Source organism: Mesitornis unicolor, unplaced genomic scaffold (assembly GCF_000695765.1).
Source record: "Mesitornis unicolor isolate BGI_N332 unplaced genomic scaffold, ASM69576v1 scaffold23507, whole genome shotgun sequence".
Classification (NCBI taxonomy): Eukaryota; Metazoa; Chordata; class Aves; order Mesitornithiformes; family Mesitornithidae; genus Mesitornis; species Mesitornis unicolor.
This window is the reverse complement of record NW_010194652.1, coordinates 6,804-26,380: the sequence shown is the minus strand read 5'-3', so window position 1 is coordinate 26,380 and position 19,577 is coordinate 6,804. Positions and strand designations below refer to the sequence as shown.

Genomic DNA, 19,577 nt, shown 5'->3' with positions numbered 1-19,577 from the left:
GGCCCCCAGCAGCGGTGGAGGAGGAGGCCGCGCCGCAACTCCCTCACGGAGGAGGACGGCAGCCAGGAGTTCTCCACCCGCAGCCGCTTCCTCTACTGTCTCTTCAGCCTGGGTACGGAGCTGGGCAACGAGCTCTTCTACATCCTCTTCTTCCCCTTCTGCATCTGGAACTTGGACGCCTGGCTGGGCCGGAGGCTTATCATCATCTGGGTGTGGGTGATGTACCTGGGGCAGTGCACTAAGGATGTCATCCGCTGGCCGCGGCCCGCCTCCCCGCCTGTGGTGAAGCTGGAAGTCTTCTACAACTCGGAGTACAGCATGCCCTCCACCCACGCCATGTCGGGCACCGCCATCCCCCTGGCCCTCCTGCTTCTCAGCTACGGCCGCTGGCAGGTAATGCTCGCCTCACTGCCTCCGTGTGTTTTCCAGCCCTGGGGTGTAAGGCTGTGACAGGCTGCTTTTGGGAGGAGAGGTAGCTGAGTTTGTTTGGGAAAATGTGAAAATCGTGCCTTTTTTCCTTCTCCTCCTCCCTCTTTTTTTCTTTTTAAATTTTTCTGTGATCCAAGCGACTGCTTAGGCAACAAGAACTGTTCTAATAATTCTGTCACAGGAATGGAAGTTCTGCTGACTTTGTAACTGGATAGCTCAGTATGCATTAAAAGTCTGCGTTAGCAATCTGCATTTTGTTCTTGGGAGTATTTTTTAAACTTTTGTAGGGTGAGTGCTTTGTACAAAATTTGGATAGGCATCTGATATTTTTACAGGCGCTTGGTTTTACTGACTGAGAATTTGGTGGAGAGCCAGGAACTAAAGGGCCTTTTGCTGCTCGCTCTTTGCTTAGAGTCACTTTGTAGCTTGAGTCACTCTGTAATTGCCCATAAACTGGAAATTATTATTTCTGTTTTGAGGAGTATATATCCTTTCAGATGGTTTTACAACTATTAATGTGCTAATAATTAGCAGGAACTGATAATCTCTGATCTTTTTCAGTAACTTCATTCAGCAAAATTTAAATCTGCCTATTCCACTACGGGTCAATAGATTTAGTTAAAATAACACTGTACATCTGGTGTCTGCAAGCTGTGGCATGTGCTTATGCGCTTGCTGTTAGCAGTACGGACAGCAGTAAGAACTCCAAAGAAAGCGCAACACGTATTCAGCTCTCTAAATCACTGCACCAGTTTCAGGAGTAAATGAGGGAGGAGGCTTTCCCAGACGATAAATGTTCCATGAGGGTTTTGAGGGCTGTGTGTGTTTAAGAAGTTATGCAGTAAGTCTAGTCTTAAGTTTTTAATGTTTTAAAATTCTTAGTATAATACCTGCCTATTTGAAGTCAGATGTATGTCATCTGGCAAGAGGGACCTCTCTCTTTAAGCTTTGTGTAAGGGCTGAACTCTTCTCTTCCCAGTTACTGTTGACAATCACTGGTTGTCGGGTGTCATAGTGGGACGCTTTGAGGATCTATCTCAGCATATGGAATGGGTGCCTGAAAGGAAAGAGCTAGCTGAAGGTTAGAGATTGTATTTGACCTGTGTTTAGCCAAAGTTTATGTATCTACTTCTGCAAGGTGGTACAGCATGTCCAAAATGAAGCTATTAGGGATTCATATCCTTTGCTAGAGTACTGTGATGTATTGCTCTGCTAGAGTTGTGCAGGCGTCAGATAATGTCATGTTTTGTGGGTGTTTGAAATATTTGGAGTTCTATCACTGAGGTGCTTAATCTTAAAGTTCTGGTTGATAGTTTTTTTTTTTTAAATGACTGACTAAAATCTGAGTAGTTGATTATTACTTGCTTGATGTATAGGGCTTATGTCAGCTGGAAAAATGAACTGGATTTCTACTTCTTTGCATGTGGGGAACACTGTTTAGTACAATCAGTCAATTACCTTTGCACAGAGTGATGTCATGTGTGCAAAGGAGAACCTGGCTTGATTGCTTTTATAGAACCAGCAAACTGGCGATGTGTGAAATGTTTTGGTTTTTTTTTTTTTTTGCAAGTTCGATCTTCGGTTTGCCAACCCTGCAACTGCAGTCTGAAATACTAATTGACTAAACATATTTGTAATGAATGCATATTAAGAGATCATAAAGATTCAGCCTTGTTATTATTAATTCAGAAACATGTTAAAACAATAAGGAAACAAAGTGTTTGAGTCTTAATTTTAATTTCTTTTTCCCATGAAATGGGTATGAATAACAGGCTTCTCTGAAACCAACTTCTACCATTTCAAAATGTACTTTAAAAAAAACCACACCTCTTAATAATTTCCAAATATTAATCAAAAGTTAACCTATGGCATGCTGAGTATTTTTTGATTCACCTCTAAAGAGACTTAAGGTCGCATTTAGTGCATCTTCTTTTCTCCATGTTTTACGTGTTGAAAGGGAGTAGAATGTATGACGATTTTTTGTCATGCTTTTGTGGAAAGACATGGGTTAAAAAAGACTAACCTCAAAAATTCTTGGAAAGTTGTTAGCGATAAAGAACCTTGTAATAACTCTGCTTTTTATTAAATTATTAAACTTGTTGGCGAATGTTGGGATGCAGCCTTTGTGTGTTCAGTACAAGCAAGTATTACAGAGACCCTGGTCGTGTTGACTCCACATCTTAGGCCTGCTTGTTTAGAAAAATCATAGTGGAGCAAGACTGGGTGTGAATATAAGCAGATACAGCTGTAACTTGGCAAGGACTTTTATTCCTGAATACAGGGGACTTTAACTGAGTTTGTCACTGAAGTTTATACTAAACCAAAGCAAGCTGCTCTTTGCTGAAATAGAGGTTGCCCCAGTGAGAGGGGAATCACTTTCCTGTATGGTTTATTTGGAGTTTGCTTTCATTGGGCTATGACTTCCTACTATTGTGTAATAATAGTTCTTTTCTATCAAACAAAGACAATCTATGAGTTTTTCCCTTGAACAACATAGAGAACAGAGCAAAACTGCTCTTACTTTTCTAGGTATGGCCCAAATTGTCCATTTAAACCCATTTTTTAAAAAAATTTCAATAGGTTTTCTTTTAACCTGTTGAAGTAAGTTTGTGCTTTCCAAGTTTTCAATGCTTATCAGTAATCCTATTACAATTAATTTCCTTTCACGTAGTATTCGAAAGGATTTTTTACTATAAACAGTAAAACAAAAATCTTTGCTTATAAAGACAATTATTAAAGTAAAATACTTTCAGATGATGGATTTTAAAGATGATTGTTACAAATTTTCACAACTGGAGCCTTTGGACATAGGGACTAATCAATGGAACCAGCTTTCAGACAAACGTATGTTAAGATGATTTTCATAATAGTAATTATGTATAATTTCCTCTCAGGAAGAGAGAAAATATGCTTTTCTCACAGAGTTCCTCCAGGATGTAGCCTGGCTCTAGCAGCAGTTGTCCGGGTTAGGTGGTGATGCTTTCGCACTCCTTCCCAGCTCTGCATTAATGAGCTGAGTCAGGAGCTGCTGACTCTCACTGTCTGCCATCGAACAAACTTCGTTAAGTTGATACTCAGCAGGAGCCTGAAGCCTTGATTGATGAGTAGCTGGCCTCTAACTACATTAACCAACATTGTTCGAATTAGCTTATTTTCTGCAGCAGTTTAGATCATCAAAAATGACAGTATTGTCCTCCCTGTGTACTTGGCTTCCAATGTTTTATATGCAAATCCTGTCATTAGGGACTCTTTCCACACCACTGATGATAATGGTGACCTTAATAAGCACAACTGCTAAACCTGCAGTAGAGTGCATCAGTTCTGTAATGGCTTCTTTGACTGACACACCTAAAAGGTTTTTTTTTTTTTTCAGTTTTCATTTACTTAGTGCTCTACTGACTCTCCATATGACCAATTGTGTAAGAATATAATGTGGTACTCCATCAAACACCCTTCCAGAAATCTTCTGTTCATGCCATTACTTTTATCAACAAGATGAGATGGGTTTGACAGGATCTGTATTGGGATTTCAGAGAGATCTGTGTTGCTCTGTGATTCTGACTGACTGCTGCTTAGTATTACCTCTAGAATTGTCTGCCTGCTCTTTCATTTCAAAAGGCTGACTTCTCTCAGATTCCCACTGGGAATGAGGAATAATTGGTTATTGGGATTGGATAAATAGTCTAATTGTGGTACTGTTGTAGTGAGAATTTTACAGAGAGTGAGTAAATGCTGGTTTTAAGTGTCCGTCCTTGTTGAAAGGCTTTTGCGTTATCAATAAGGTTGATGTAATGGTAAAACTGGAAGCTACGCATAGGAAGCCGTCTCTTATATACCAAGTCTGTGTATAAGAGCAAGTACGGACTCCTTTCAGAAAGAGATGCCTCATCTCTCAGAGAAGCCCAAGTGGATTTTGACTGAAATACGAAAGTGTTGTGAAGGAACTTAGGCAAAGAGATGCGTACTTGTCTAATTGGTTTTCTTACATGTGTTTCTTTAGGCAATCAAACAAAAACTCTTCTGACATAAGTAGCTGAAGGGGTGATCTGAAAACCCAGAATTGCCCACACAATGAAGAGCACTGGCCTCATCTTGTGTATTTGAGTTGCAAGATCTGCTTTTCTGGGCCTATTTAATGGCTATAGCTGGAAAAAGTTACATGGTCCGTTTGATTCAGGTGCTCTTAGAAGTCTGAGAAAAGCATAGCCAGTTCCTACAAATCCCATTGGGGAATCTCTGCTAGAGGTATGCAGCAGCCTGTCCTATTAAACTGTGTTGATTGGCATTAAATATATATTTCAGTTTTGCCTAAGCAGTCTCTAATGTACAGGATCTCAGGAAGAACATGTAAAAACAAATGTCATAAGGTTAGATGCAGATTTTTTGATGAAGAAAGGATTCAAAGGAAATACTTCTCAAGTATTTTTTTTTTCTTAGTAGACTGTACTGTGTTGATTAAACCTGAGAAAATTTCAGTGTGCAGAAAAATGATTTTTTAAGTGTTGGGGGCATAAGCAGAGCAAGCTGTAAGTGATTCTTGCTGGGTGTGTTCAGGGAGGGATTTTTTTTTTTGTCATGACTGCAAGGAAAAGAAGTAACAGGCTTTAATTTCTATTGTAACTCTTTGATTTCTTTTCAGATAATGTGTAGTAGAAAATCAAACCTCTTAACTCCCTGCAGGGCTGGCAATGAAGACTTTATCTTGGAATTTAAAGAAAGGGTTCTTGTAATGACATGTAACACCCTCAAATTGTTATGCTTTTTTATGTTAGGGCTGCTCAGTGGAAGAAAGAAATAAATAACTTATAAATGTAGCTTAGCCAGTGTTATTTACTACTTGGCCTTTTTTGAAAAGGCAGTTTTTTTCTCTGTTTATTGCTCCTAAAATGACTTGGAAGTGGTCTTTCCTTTTTAACCACCCTCTTCTTTTTTTTTTCTGCTCCCTCTGTATCATTTATATGTTGTCTTATGTACTCGTCTGTCCAACCAGTATCTCGGTCATTCCTGTAAGCATTGATTACAGTTTTTCATGTGACTGTTGCCAAAGCACAGTACAAATATCTTATTGAAAGCATGATGCTGCAAGTGCTGCTTGGATTCTTTCAGTGGACTCTGGCCCAAAATAATTGTCTCAAACTCACGCTGAAGTTCTGAGCTATCATATGATCATTGTGTAATACTGTAGAACATGGAAAATACTGGAAAATTAGTTTGGAACCCTTTGTGAATGTTGGAAACTTCTCCAGTGTATAATGTGGTTTTAAAAGGTAAAGAAACCAGCATCTAGAGTGTGTTTTAAGAATGTTCCATTATGAAAGAAGGGATTTTTCTGACCTAGGTCAAAGCTTTTGGGACAGATTGTTTCCTTATGAGCATTTCTAAACAATGGTTATGTTATTAAGACTCTTGGCAAAAAGTCAGATCAAGGGGAGGGAGGAGGATGGGTACTTGAGGGAAACTTTTTCTATGTGATCCAGTCAGAAGCTGACAAGCCCTATTCAGAGGATATAATTGAATAAAATGGAAATTTCCCATTAAAAACATAGGACATAAAATTCTCAAAGGCTTACTGGGAGTAGCTTCACTGCTATTTTCCAAATATGAGCAATTTAATTCAGTTTAATAGATTAAAACAAGATTCTGGATATGTGAACAAAATTGAGGCCTGAGAGAAGATGAGTAGTCTACTCAATCAGCTTTATTCCTAGCTTTTTCTGTAATGTAATATGGGAATTTAAGCAATCAATTAATCTTTTTTCTCCTTTTAACTTTTTTTGTTTCAAATAACATGCTTGGTCATCTCTCCCATTGTCATATACATTAAGACTAGGACACTTTTCTTAATAGGTATCATGTCTTCAAAGAAATGTACCCATTCAAACATTTAAAAGCCAAAATGTCAACAAAAGTGTCTTTTAAATCTATTTGTTGCATTTGTCTCAATCTCCATCTTGTCAATTCCATCTGCTTCCATTTAGTCTTCTAGTACTGTATTTGTACGACATGCTCATGCATATTATCAAAGTTTTATTCTTGACTTTGGAAATATATTTGTGCAATCTGGAAATCATAGAAGGAACCTTAAAGTTTATCTAGTTCCAACCTTTCTGCCATGGGCAGGGACACCTCCTACTAGCGCAGGGATCAGTCATTTGATCTAGTATAGAATGTGGGGTACTTTTCTCAAGGAGAAAAATGCCAGGTTAATGCTGAGTTTTGAGTCAACATGCGATTTGTGAAGTTCAGACTAAGTACTATGTGTGACTGTCTTTATTTTTGTATAAGGTTAAGACTTTCAATTCACAAGTTCTTTTTTTTTTAATTTAGAAAAAGAAAAAGGAGTATGCAGTTCAATAAATGCTTCACATGCTCAAAATTGTTGCAGTGTTGTGGCAGCTATGGAGGCATAATGATTTTTTGAAGATTTGCATAGGATGATCTTATTGAAGGCATGGAGGCAGGGTGCTGTGGTTTGACCCCAGCCAGGTATTCAGCCATCTCCAGGAAAGCGGGGCTCTATCAGGCATAATGGTTACTTAGGAAGACAAAATGCCGTAACTTTGAACATTTCCCTTTTCCCTTTTCCCTTTTCCCTTTTCCCTTTTCCCTTTTCCCTTTTCCCTTTTCCCTTTTCCCTTTTCCCTTTTCCCTTTTCCCTTTTCCCTTTTCCCTTTTCCCTTTTCCCTTTTCCCTTTTCCCTTTTCCCTTTTCCCTTTTCCCTTTTCCCTTTTCCCTTTTCCCTTTTCCCTTTTCCCATATGGAGTGGGATATCCCTTTGGTCAGTTGGGCTCAGCTGTCCCACGCTGTGTAACCTCACAGGTTCTTGTGTACCCCCAGCCCAATTGCTGGTGGGGTCGGGTGAGAAGCAGAAAAGGCCTTGATGCTGTGTAAGCACTGTTCAGCAGTAACTAAAACATCCCTGTGTTATCAACACTGTTTCCAGCACAAATCCAAAACACACCACCATACCAGCTACTATGAAGAAAATTAACTCTATCTCAGCCAAAATCAACACCCAGAGTTTGAGATGTTTGTGTCTTAAATGAACTGTTTCTGAATATCTGACTCAAAGTGACTTAAGCATGGTCAAGAATGAAGATAAGTCAATTTTGTTATCAGAAAGAACAAGCTGAGAGAATGAAACCTGGTTTTTATGTCTACCACTGCCAGCTGTGATCTCTGACAGCCTTTCAGAGACTCATCTGAAAGGATACAATGCCAGTCTGCCTTTTGATGCCTAAATGAGTAAGAACAGAAATGAATTAGGGAAGAGGGTAGAAGTGAACTTGTTATCTTTTGTCCTTTGTGCCTCTGTAGGTCTGATTTGGCACGCGAGCAACCACGGGGTTAAAATTGCTGGAATTCAGCAATAACTTTCATTTAAGTAAAGGCTGTTGGTGTGTCTATATACAACTATACAGAAAAGATCTAAAAGTTTATAATTCAAAGGTAATTATTGATAACTGCTAATTTTCAAATTTGTGAATGCAATACTTTCCAAAATAAAAGATCCAAGCAAACATCAAAAAAGAGTGCTTATGGCTTTCTTCCATGAACAGTTGAAATTAATGTGAAAACTTAAATATAAACTAGTCTTTCATAAAGTGTGCCTATTTTAAGTAGAAAACATAGAAAAAACTGTTGGGTTGTGGTTTTTTGTTTGTTTTCTTTGAAGAATCATTTACGACTGAGAGAGAAGCTTTGTGAAATCCACTATTTATTATAAAGTGAGGCTGATAGCAAATGTTAATACTCCTAAGACGCTACTATACTAATAGATGATGTTTGGTATTTGGGGGATTTCTTATGCTTAGGCAGTGTGCAAGGTTACAGATACACAACTGTGGTGTAACCAGTGTATATATGCAAAATACATACAGGCAGTCATTTTCTAGATGAAACAACATTTAGAAAATGTTTGTTAGTACCTCAGTATTGCTTTATTTTCAGATAATAATCTGGAAGTAAATTTATGGCATCAGCTTTTTTTATAAGTATCAAGGTGATGTCCCCTGTTGCTGTTACGACTTGGCAAGCTGCTGAGCAGTCTCTTCTTGCTGAGCTGCAAGGTGTGTGGGAGTGTTAATGTTCTCCTTTAGTCACCTTGTATGCTTATCCCTACATGTGAGGGCAGAATACATGGTTGCCTCATCACCTCAAGGCAGATTTTAAGCAGGTGCTACCAGTTTGGTGTTCTAGGAATTCTTGAACCCAGTGGCTGCTTTTAAAAGGTAGGAGTGAAAACAGGCCAAGGAAGAGGCGGAGTGTTGTGCTTTATTTCTGTTGAAGTAGGTGAGCTCTTCTGCTTGAGTTCTGCTAATGTCTAAGGAGACCACTGAAATGTGGAGCCCCAAAGGGTGTACATGGCTTTATGATGCTCTGCAGGTGGGTACGAGGGTTGTGGGAAGAAAATTAGATTGGCTACGTGAGCAATGGAGGGAGGTATGGATATAACATTGGAAGAAACTAGGACAGATAAAGGTTAAAAATCTTCTGTAGATCAAATTTTATTTCTGTACTTTATGTATAAAGAGGTATTTATCTAAACTGATAGTTATTTTACTGACTGATAAGTAAGCTATAAACATAAACTGACAGTTGTCTAAGTGTGCTGGTTATGCAGTGGTAGCATAAATGAGAATACTGTGGGGGGGAACTAGTCACAAAAATTGACATAAACTGATGTATTATGGAATATTATTATAGAGGAAATTTGAATAATTGTTTCAATCTTCTGCCTTTTGATAGTGGACTGCATGTAGTACAGCTGGGTATACTGTAGTGAATAAGCTGTCTTGGGTGGAAAGAAACCGGGTTTAAAGCTTCTGTGGTTATTACTGCCATATTAAAATATAAATCATCATGTGTCTAATATTGCAGATACATTTTTGACAGGTCATGCTAAAGCTATTTCAGCAAGAATAATTTGTCTGGGTTGAAGTTAAAAATTCTTCATTACTTTAAGAAGATGAATCACGGTTAAACGTATAATTGGCTTTTTACTGGAGACGCAGTAGGGAAGTGTTTGAGCTCTTGGATACAAATGCTTTGCTACACAGTAACTAAACTAGCCAGTGTTTTCAGATTTTTTTTAATGGGCATTTATTCTCGATACTATTAAAAAACAGAATTAGAGTAAGGTGTGATAAAGCCAGGTATTCTTTCCAAAATTTTATTCAAATTTGGAGTTTCTGTCAGTTTTCTTCTGCCTCAAACATCTCTGCTTTGAGAGCTCCTAACTGAGAGCAAGCATTTCTTTCCACTTCCAGAGTTTATCCTGTTCTCCTTGCTGTTTACAACAGCCTACCCAGGACACTTAAAACAAGACCCCTCACGTACACTGTTTCCTTCATGCTTCTTCATGCTTGTTCTTAGGGTCTTGCTGTTTACCTGCTTTAGCCTCTTCTCCTCTGCAATCCCAACTTCGTAACCCGCAGTATCATTAGCTGCTACAGCCTGCTGAGCCTGGCACTTTGTTCATCCTCCTGCTAAAGCTCCAGCTTCTGTTTGTCAGGTATTTCAGAAATGCAGGAAAAGTCTTTAGTTATTAAAGAAAAGCCTTATGCCTGGTTGGAGCCTGAAAGCACAAAAGATGTGTGCCAGGAAACAACAATGGACATATGGTATCAAGTGATGGGCAAAACTGTTTGAAACTCCTGACACGTGCATGAACATGTACAAGCTCATTCTACCAGCAAGTAATTGTGATGCTATTAAATTTTCTGGTCAAGAGATTTGCATTACTTCTGGAGGTAATAAGTCCTCCCTTGCTGGTCTCTGACAAACACGAAGTCTGACTTTCCAGGTTTTCATCTTGCAGAGCATGTAAAGAGGTGCTAGAAGCTCCTGTTCACTTTAAAGGATATAGGATGTACCTATCCCTGTATATACAGCATTTCTGCTTTTTTGAAAGAGTGGAGCAGTACCAGGCAGGGAGGTCGTGTGGCTGCAATGTCTTCCTGGTGCAGGCAGCCCTACTTCTACCTTGAGATCAGTGGAAATGATGGTAGAGGCATAATGGGGATGGGGCTACACTTGCAATATGTTCTGGTGGTGTGGCACAGGGTACAAGGATTGCTTCTGCGGCTGCCATAACAATGTCAGCATCTGATAACTCTGCAATCATGTCTTGAGTGTGACCTTGTTACTGGTGTATTGCCTGTTATTTGCCTAATTCTGAAAGGCAGAAAACTGCATTTGTTCCTTCATAATTTCAGTTGTAAATGAATCATTAAGTACATAACTTTGTTTAGGTGCAAATTGGGGATGAATGTAGTAGAAACAAAACCAAATATTGCTGCAGGAAATAGACTTTAAACTAGATGTAATACAACTGTGAGTTGGGCATTTAGAATTGATTTCCATGTGAGAGCTGTTTCTTATGTGAAATGTAAGCTTTCTGATTTTCTGTTAGTTTGAGACTTTTTTTGGTGTTAGTCATGCTAACACGAGCTGAGAGTTCAAAGACTGTTGGAATAATGCAGAAAATTTATCATCTTTTCTCAAACCTTTTATTGTGAAAGACTGATTTTGAAGCTTGTCAGACTGTTAAGTGGCCTTCACAGAGGACATACAGCTTTCGCCAGTAGGACTAAAGATACTTTCTCTAATTTGTTGGATACTCCACCCTTCAGGTTGCCCATAACAGGAGCCAGGGAAAAGGCCAGAAAACTGCCTGTAATTCTTATTTTTTGTTCTGAGATTAGACTATATCTAGACTGCCTGTTTATATTGAAAATGTTTATCATTGCTTTCCTGTAGGAAGTGAAGCAATTTTGGAAACATGCCATTTTGTCTTGTGACTGCTTCTTTTATAGAAGTAATAATTATTTTGAATACTGAAAAAAGGAAGCTGTATCCTGTCTTGTACAACATTTTGCAATATAGTAGTGGGGAAGTATTTCTTACTGTACTGTAAGACGTGAATTAGCATACTGTTACCCAAAACCTAAGAACGTTAAAATATTGAGTTTCTACACGTGCTGGTATGTGCTTATTAAAACAAGATTTTGTTCCTGGTAAACAGTCCTTTTTAATAAGAAATCTTATATCTGAAGATAAAAATAGTTGGAAATAATTGTTTAATATATTTTGTTTAATAACAGTGGAAATTTATATGGGTTTGTAGAGGAAAAAAAGAGAGCTGTTGTAGGAATTTCATACTGATGTTCAGAGATTGAGCCAAGGATTGCAGAAACTCTAAAACAGCATGTAAGGAGTTGAATTGGTTTGTAAATTATTATGAATCCTTCCTTTTCAGAAGGGCGAAGCTACTAGATTCTGCCTGGATAATTGTTACCAATACTAGTATACTGTGTAGCTGCTTCACCCAGTAGAAAGCTGTTCCACAGTTTGTATCACAAGGCTTGTCTCTGCCCATGTTGCCAATTCAGGATATCATAACATGGCAAGACTAACTGCTACAAACATCTATTAAGTTCTTAGTGTTCTGTCTGAAAAGATATGAACAATGCCCTGAAATTCATGTATCCTGAATGCGAAGGAAGAGGACAAGGAAAAAGCTGAAGAAGTTTGACTTAGTAATGTTTTGACTTGTAAGTGTACTTACGTGAGGTGGTTTAATAGGCTTCGGTAGAGTGGGGCAAGAAAAAGGGTAAGCATAGGTTGCATTAATTGGAATTAATTATAGAATTCTTAGAGGTTTGTGGGTTTTTTCCTAAATTCTAATATAATATCTCATTTTTTTTCCTTACCAGTATCCCCTTATGTTTGGACTGATCCTTGCATTCTGCTGGTGTTCTTTGGTTTGCTGTAGTCGAATTTATATGGGAATGCATTCGATTTTGGTAAGAAAATAATCCTATTAATACTTTTATTTCAGTGTTGTTCTGCTTTCATAAACTTCCATCACACTTCAGTTTTTACAGTGCAGTAATTGTAACTTTTTAGAATGTCCTACCATACAATAACAGAATACTTACATTTCTTCAGCAGAGAAATTGATACAATAGCTAAAAGTGGATTTCAAACTTATGTTAATTTATATTTTTCTTTCTTAAACTCAATCCACAGTTGAAACTTAGCTGTTGTTTAATAGCAGTTTTAGTGCAGAAGTTGAGGACTGCCCTGAAGTGTAGACTAGATTTTCCTCTGCAGAATAGAAATAATTTTGCAAGATGAGAGAGTGGCTGTCAATGTCCACTCGTGTTCCACATCAGCTACTCAAAGCACGTGCATTTCAGAGCGCCATGCTAAATGCTAGGGCTTCATTTGCCAAAGTTGCTAAAGAACGAGATGACAAAATTGTCATCTTTGAAAAACAGACTTATTTATTACCAAGGATTTAAAAAAACCAAACTGAAACACAAATGCATGCAACGTAAAGAAGGGAAAACAAGGTCACTACAAAATGGTAATCGGAACGTGAAACCACTAATAAGGATGGCTAAAGAGGTTTTTGAGGATCACTTGCTAGCATGAGAAAAGCTTAAAGCCAGAAAACAGTAAGCCTTGTAGTGAGTACGAATGCTGGTAAATGAACAGTGTTAAAGGAGCATGTGAAAATAAGGCAGCTCAGAAAAACTGAACGACGTCTTTGCATTAGTGATTGGGAGGCTTCCCAAGTCAGAAGCACTTGTGTGGAGGATAATGGGATAAACTGGTATTTCAGCTGACATTGTCAGCTGACAGGTAATGTCTCAGAACAAAGTTATACAACAAATAGCATCATGTCATCTAGGTTATTCAGCAGTTCCATATCTGAATCCTCTATAGTGTAAGTCCAGGCTGCTCTAATGTCCAGCTGCAGTGGTCCTTGACTGCCTTACCAGCTGCTGCTACCAGCACGCCTGTGTGTTGGCCTCCAGACACTTGAGTCCGGTGTTGAGCTTTTCCAGCAAAGTAAGTTGGCAGAACTGATTTAACTGGGCTAGCTTTGTGCTGACTGTAGGTTGGAATGCCCTGGCCCTAGACAAGGACCATTGCAGATAGCAGGTAGAATCACAGAGTGGTTTGGATTGTAAGAGACCTTTTAAAGGCCATCTAGTCCAACTTCCCTGCAATGGGCAGGGACATCCTCAACTAGATCAGGTTGCTCAGAGCCCCAGCCAGCCTGACCTTGAATGTTTCCAGGGATGGGGCATCTACCACCTGTCAGGGCAACCTGTTCCAGTGTTTTACTACTCCCGTAAAAAATCTCTTCCTGATATCCAGGCCTGAATCTACCTTCTTTTAGTTTAAAACCTTGTCCTGTCACTGCAGGCCCTGCTGAAAAGTCTGTAGGTCTACAACATTGTTTGGTCATGGATCATTTGATCATAACTTAATTCATGGTAATTCAAGATCTGGTCATGATGCAGGTGTCCTATTAATAGGTGATCAAATGCAATTCCTTACCTTATCTTTAACATAAAGATTTAATCTTTTAGAGTAAATGAGAAAAGATTTGGAACCACAAGTTGCTTTTAGCAACAGAGCAACTAAGCTTGTCTTCTTGCGAATGTAACTTAAATTATTTGTTGAAAGAGTTATTACACTGAAACCATCTTTCTTTTTCTTCAACAGGATGTTATTGCTGGATTTCTTTATGCTATTCTTATCTTGGTTGTCTTCCATCCAGTTGTGGACCTGATTGATAACTTCAACTTAACTTACAAATATGCACCCTTAATTATCATCAGTCTCCATTTAGCCCTGGGCATCTTCTCTTTTACTCTGGACACCTGGAGCACATCACGAGGAGACACAGCTCAGATACTGGGCTGTGGTGCTGGAGTAGCCTGTGGCTCTCACGTTAACTACATAGTGGGTCTAAAGCTAGATCCTCATCCCGATACCTTACCTTTGTCTCTTTCCTCTGTCACTGTGACTGTGTTTGGAAAAGCCATATTGCGGTTGTTGATCGGAGTAATAGTTCTGTTGTTAACAAAAGTAGGGATGAAAAAAGCCACTATTCCACTGGCATGTAAAATATTTCGCATCCCACACGACGATGTACGGAAAGCAAGACAACGCATGGAAGTTGAGCTTCCCTATCGCTATATTACATATGGAATGGTTGGTTTCTCCCTGATGTTTATTGTTCCTTGTCTTTTCCATTTTATTGGTCTTTCTTGATGCAGTTTTATCACTTTAAATAGGGAGAACAAAGCTAGTTGCTTTTTGAAGAGGCGCACTAGTTTCCGAAGGGAAGGCCAGTGAACTTGGCTTTAGCAGGGTCTTTACTTTAACAGCAATACATAACAGGCAAAGCATTTAAAGAACTCTGCACATCTTTGGGTATGGTATGGGGCCAGAAGTCAAATACCAGTCCGTGAGAAGTGCTGAGCTCTGTAAATGCACTGTCTAAACTTATTGCTGTAACAAAGTCTGTGTGTGTGATGCAATGAATGTATCTGGAATGTCTGTCACACTGTACCTGTATACATTGACTTTTAACAGGTATGTCTGACAGCTAATCTGAAAGCTCCATTCGTAATCTGTTTGCCATTTCATAGTAATTTATTTGAGTTGTTGGACCATAGACTGCTGAATTTGCTTTCCTCTGTTCTTTCCTGCTTCAAGATGTTTCAGCTAATAGGCACTTCTAATGGACCAAACTTTGCGATGAGGTTAAGCTTTTCTAAAAAAAGGCAAACAGAAGCCTTTTTCTTTAGCCCTCTCTACAGAGTAAAATGTCTGGATTGGCATTGGTAGATATCACTAGAGTATCTATGATTCAGGTACTGTATTTTATGGTTTAATAACTGTGCCTTTCTGTTGCTAAATTAAGAAATGCCATATATACTGTGATGTAAAAACGCCCGACTTTATTTAAAATCCTATGTAATTAGGCAGATATTTTTAAATGTTAGATTGTCCACATAGCTGGCATGGTTCAAATTAACCATATTCATATCATATTCAGTTTAGCCTGATCAAAATTGCATAAATGAAGTGACCCAAGAATTGTGTCCTTAGGCTCAAGATGTTCTAAATGGACAATAATCCCTTTTGTAAGAGTTTTTAATGTGTATTGTAAGTTACTGGAAGAGGATATATTTTTCTGGAGATTGTTTATACAGTGGACAAATACTCAAAATTGATTCTATAAACAATAAAACCACCCCATTCTGCAAAATGGGCCTCACTTATTATTCCAAATTAATTTAGAAGGACCATTATTTTTAGATATTTGCTTAGAAAATATAATCCTTACTCTAGAAAAGAAATAAGTATTTTTATGCATTAGCATACTATATTTAAAGTTATAATAACTTGTACCCAATTTAGATAACTATAAGACAATATAATAATAAAATTAAATTTTTAATAATTCTGATAGATTGTGAGCAGTCAACACAGTATGGTCAATGCATAAACGGTTTGTGCATATCTAAATTTTACTGAATTATTATGCACTTTTCAGCTTTTCATTATCCTTTTTCCAGTGATGAGTAGAATATGACCCTTCAACTGTAATTTTGTGTGCCTCTTTTGCCTTTCGTTCTGGCTGTGTTAATATGTCGCCTAATCTGTTCTTTCCACGTCAGGAACCGTCATTGCAGCAAGAGCTGTCTTATTGTCTGGCCAGACATTAAAGACTGACTTTTGTATTATACCTTTTTTTCCAGGGAAAGCATAACTTGGTTGGGAAGTATAGTGATTAGATAGAATATAAAGCTTACATTTTTTGTAAACAATACTTGGAATTTGAAGGGTTTTTTTGTATTGGAGCTCATATCTCCAGCCTGTTAATATGTAAATTAACAAATTTGTATCTCTTTCCTCAAAGCAAAGTTACGGTACGCTGACATTGGATGATGTGAAAAGCCAGCTTTTCTGATGCGTTTCTTCCGTGCACTCAGAATGCACCGCTATGAATGTATTCAAACCGATGTATTCAGAACTGAGACCGTGTTAAACAACTCCTGTAGCTGAAAAGACCTTCCCGAGTAGAAAATGGTTTGCTTGTTTCACTGCGTATTTCTGGATTTGATCTTTATATCTGTTCCTCTTTTGTAGTTTAATGCTGAATGTGCAGTAAAAGGCAAATTGGTTTCCAAGGTTTTGAGGCAGGGATTTCCACTAGTTTGGCTTTGTACACTGAGATAGTCATTATATAAATAGCTGGGAGGAATGTACACGAAATGCCTTACGCTTAAAGCCCTGAGCAAGTGGTGTAGTTCAAATTACATTAGTCTGAGAACTGGCGAAAATAATAGGATAACTTTATCTGAAATTTAGAGCATATTCTCCTTAAATATCCTAGCTTTACAGTTTATAGTGAAACATGTTTAAATTCTAGCACAGAAGAGACAAGTGAGCAAAACTAATTTTTTTCAGGTATATATCTGGGAACTTCCAAGTTTACAGCATAAGAGTGTTCCTAAAGCTGTCTTTTCTAGCTATGCTTGCTCTTTTGTACTGTTAATAGAAAATAAAATCCACTACAGAAGATCTAGAATGGGTGAAAAAGATTATATGCAGGTAGGGCTTTCAACAGGCAAAGGAAAATTGCACTGTAGCTTATTCTACTGTTACTCATAAATATATATTTTATATTTTTATACATTACATTGGGTAACTTCAAAATGTCACGTTCCATGTACCACATAGCCTAATACACAGGAAATGTATATCAGAATGTTTATATGGCACCTTTGCAACCCTGTCTCTAGGACTGCATCTACTTTACTGAAGTTTACATGAAATAAGTGTTACTATTCTATTTCCATGTTTTATCAGGGGCTAGGCTTAAGAGGGCAGCTTAGCACAAAATATCATGCAATATGAATACTGTAATAGAGTAAAGAATAGCAGAAATGTAAAAATGCAACGTAAATATTTGTATTTTGGTATATTTTTGTTTAATAATAAACTAAGATTCTTTCAAATCAGGCATAACAAAACAGTAGGTAAAAGTGGAGCACTTTCTTTGCCCTAAGCTATTAGAGTTAAACGTGAAAAGTGTTTCTAGTATGAGCATCAGCTGGTACCAAATTATTTATAAATAAATTTCACATAGCTTTAAAAGGTAGTTAAACGTCTTTTCAGAAGGACAATACACTTGAAACCTCTCATGAAGTAGTGCAAAAACATTTTCACATGTCGCTGCTAGTGAACTTCCTCAGTTCCAGGTTGTATAGTCCTAAAGAGAGAAATACTGCCACTGTATAGAAGCAGATGTAGGTACGCATTTACTGCAGGAAGCTATGAGTTACATTTGTGTGAAAGAAAACCTGAAAGTAGCAGTCACGTAGAATGTAACTTGGCACAAAATTCTGTTTTTCAAGAGGTTGAAGAGACTCAAATCAGTCTTACACTGCCTTAAACGTAGGAACAGGATTTTTTGTGACCTGACCCTCAGAGAGGACTAACACATGCATTATGTCTTGGGTAAGTCTTAGAATCTGTTATTTTGAAAATAAGTTTCATGTTTATAAAAATCTGTTACTTTGACTTCCCATACTACAAAGTGGGGTTGAAGTGTCTTTGTCCTGTGTGATCACCTGTGAAGCTCTTCAGCCTCTGCTCGCATTTGCCTTACCCCTTACCTTGCAAATTGGGGGATGGAGAGGGAAAGGGAGAGGTGGAGAAGCTATTTTAAGGTAAATTGGCAAACCAAAGGGGAGTTGCATTTTGTTTGTTTACTTGTTTGGGGGGTTTTTAAGGTTATATACAGCTTTTCTCCTGGAAAAAATAATAATTTAAAAAAAAAAACCAAACAGATGCATTTCTTCTAAAATGGCAACTCTAAATGTGGTATGTGTCTTCTTTTTTTTTTTTTACCAGAACAGTATTAAATTGTCTGGATTTAAAAATCTTATGTTTTCCTTTGCTACTAGTTTTTATTACTGCTTTCAGGTTTTTTTGCTCCATTTCTTGCTTATTTCCCAGGGAGTGTCCTGGACTTTCTGTAAGCAATTGCTACTTATGTGAAGATTGTGATTTTGAACTTGTAAGTACTCAAGGGCTGTTAGTGGCAGTCAGCTGCTCGAATACATAAAAACGAACCTTGCATGCTGTAAGTAAATACATCTGTTGTGCTAAAAGTTGTTTCTGTTTCAGTATTTGCTTTCTCCATACAAAACTGAGGATTTCTTTCCACACACAATACATAAGCTGTTTAATAATTCAATGGTATGAAGGGGCGTTGCTGTCTAACTCCTGTTAACGTTACTGGGAGTTCTGCACCTTGTTCCTTCCATGCTACGTTGAGAGTGGACCCTGAAGGTCGTGTCCGTGCTCTGACAGGGGTACAGGCATCAGTGTGTGTGAAGGAGCTTTCCCTTTAAGGTGTAAATGCAATATCCTTGCTTTTGAGGTCTGAGAGATTGCCTTTTTAAAATCATACTTAGCCCCGTTTTCCCACGGCTTCTAAAGGGCTTAACTTGAAAGGTGTTTCGTGGTAGCTGGATGTGGCTGCACATTTCCAGCACCTCATTGATGCTGTCTCCTCTGTCCTGTAACTGTGTTGAATGACAACATCCCAGAATAATGTCAGTAGATAAAACGGTGACAGGAGAATTGATTCTTGGGGCATTGTGACTCAATGTACTGTAATTGATTCTTGGGTGGTTTTTTGGTCTAATGTAGCATGTTTCTAGGTTATACAATTTACTGCTATAGTCTACAAAGTACTTTGAGGAAATTGATTTTTTTTGTGTGGGAGGAAGTCCCATCGAGTGGCTTCATGCCAGAACTTGATTCTGCTCAACAGCTTAAGTGGACTTTTTGTTTCAGCAAAAATTGAGAAGCCTATTTTAAAACTTACTGTAAACACTGTATTTATCAAATGGATAGATTGGTTGGGTCACTAATGTTGTTTTTCTTCCTGTAATACTTGTTGAAACAAAGGTGAAGTTTCATTTGGAAACAGTGCGATGCTGTGTGGCAGAGAGGTTGTAGCTCTTCAGGTCTTTTCTAGAAAGCAAACAGCACATGCTAGAGTTGAAGCAAATTTACCTATGCATTAGAAAGACTTCTTTGTGCTCCATTCTGCACCAGAAATAATTTGCATGTTGTTAGGAGTCCATTTAACAAAACGAAGCAATGTGTGCCTGCAGCGTATAATCAGTAGCTGTTCCTGGAGGATCAGAGAAGAATAGAGGGTACGTAGGAGAGTATTACCTCAAAGATACTGACCAGTAAATGTAAGTAAAAAGTCCTGTCAATTGGAGAATTGCATTAGTCACTAAACTTTGACT

At 38.1% G+C, this 19,577-nt stretch overlaps 1 protein-coding gene across 1 annotated transcript; it reads left to right on the top strand.

Moving 5' to 3' along the window:
- Positions 1-3: 3 nt before the first annotated feature.
- Positions 4-14,505, top strand: SGPP1 (sphingosine-1-phosphate phosphatase 1; the record flags this gene model as incomplete). Its single annotated transcript, XM_010187889.1, has 3 exons — positions 4-393; positions 12,147-12,236; positions 13,954-14,505. Coding segments are annotated over 3 exons (1,032 nt in total), but the record flags the coding sequence as incomplete, so codon positions are not given.
- Between the last annotated feature and the right edge of the window lie 5,072 nt (positions 14,506-19,577).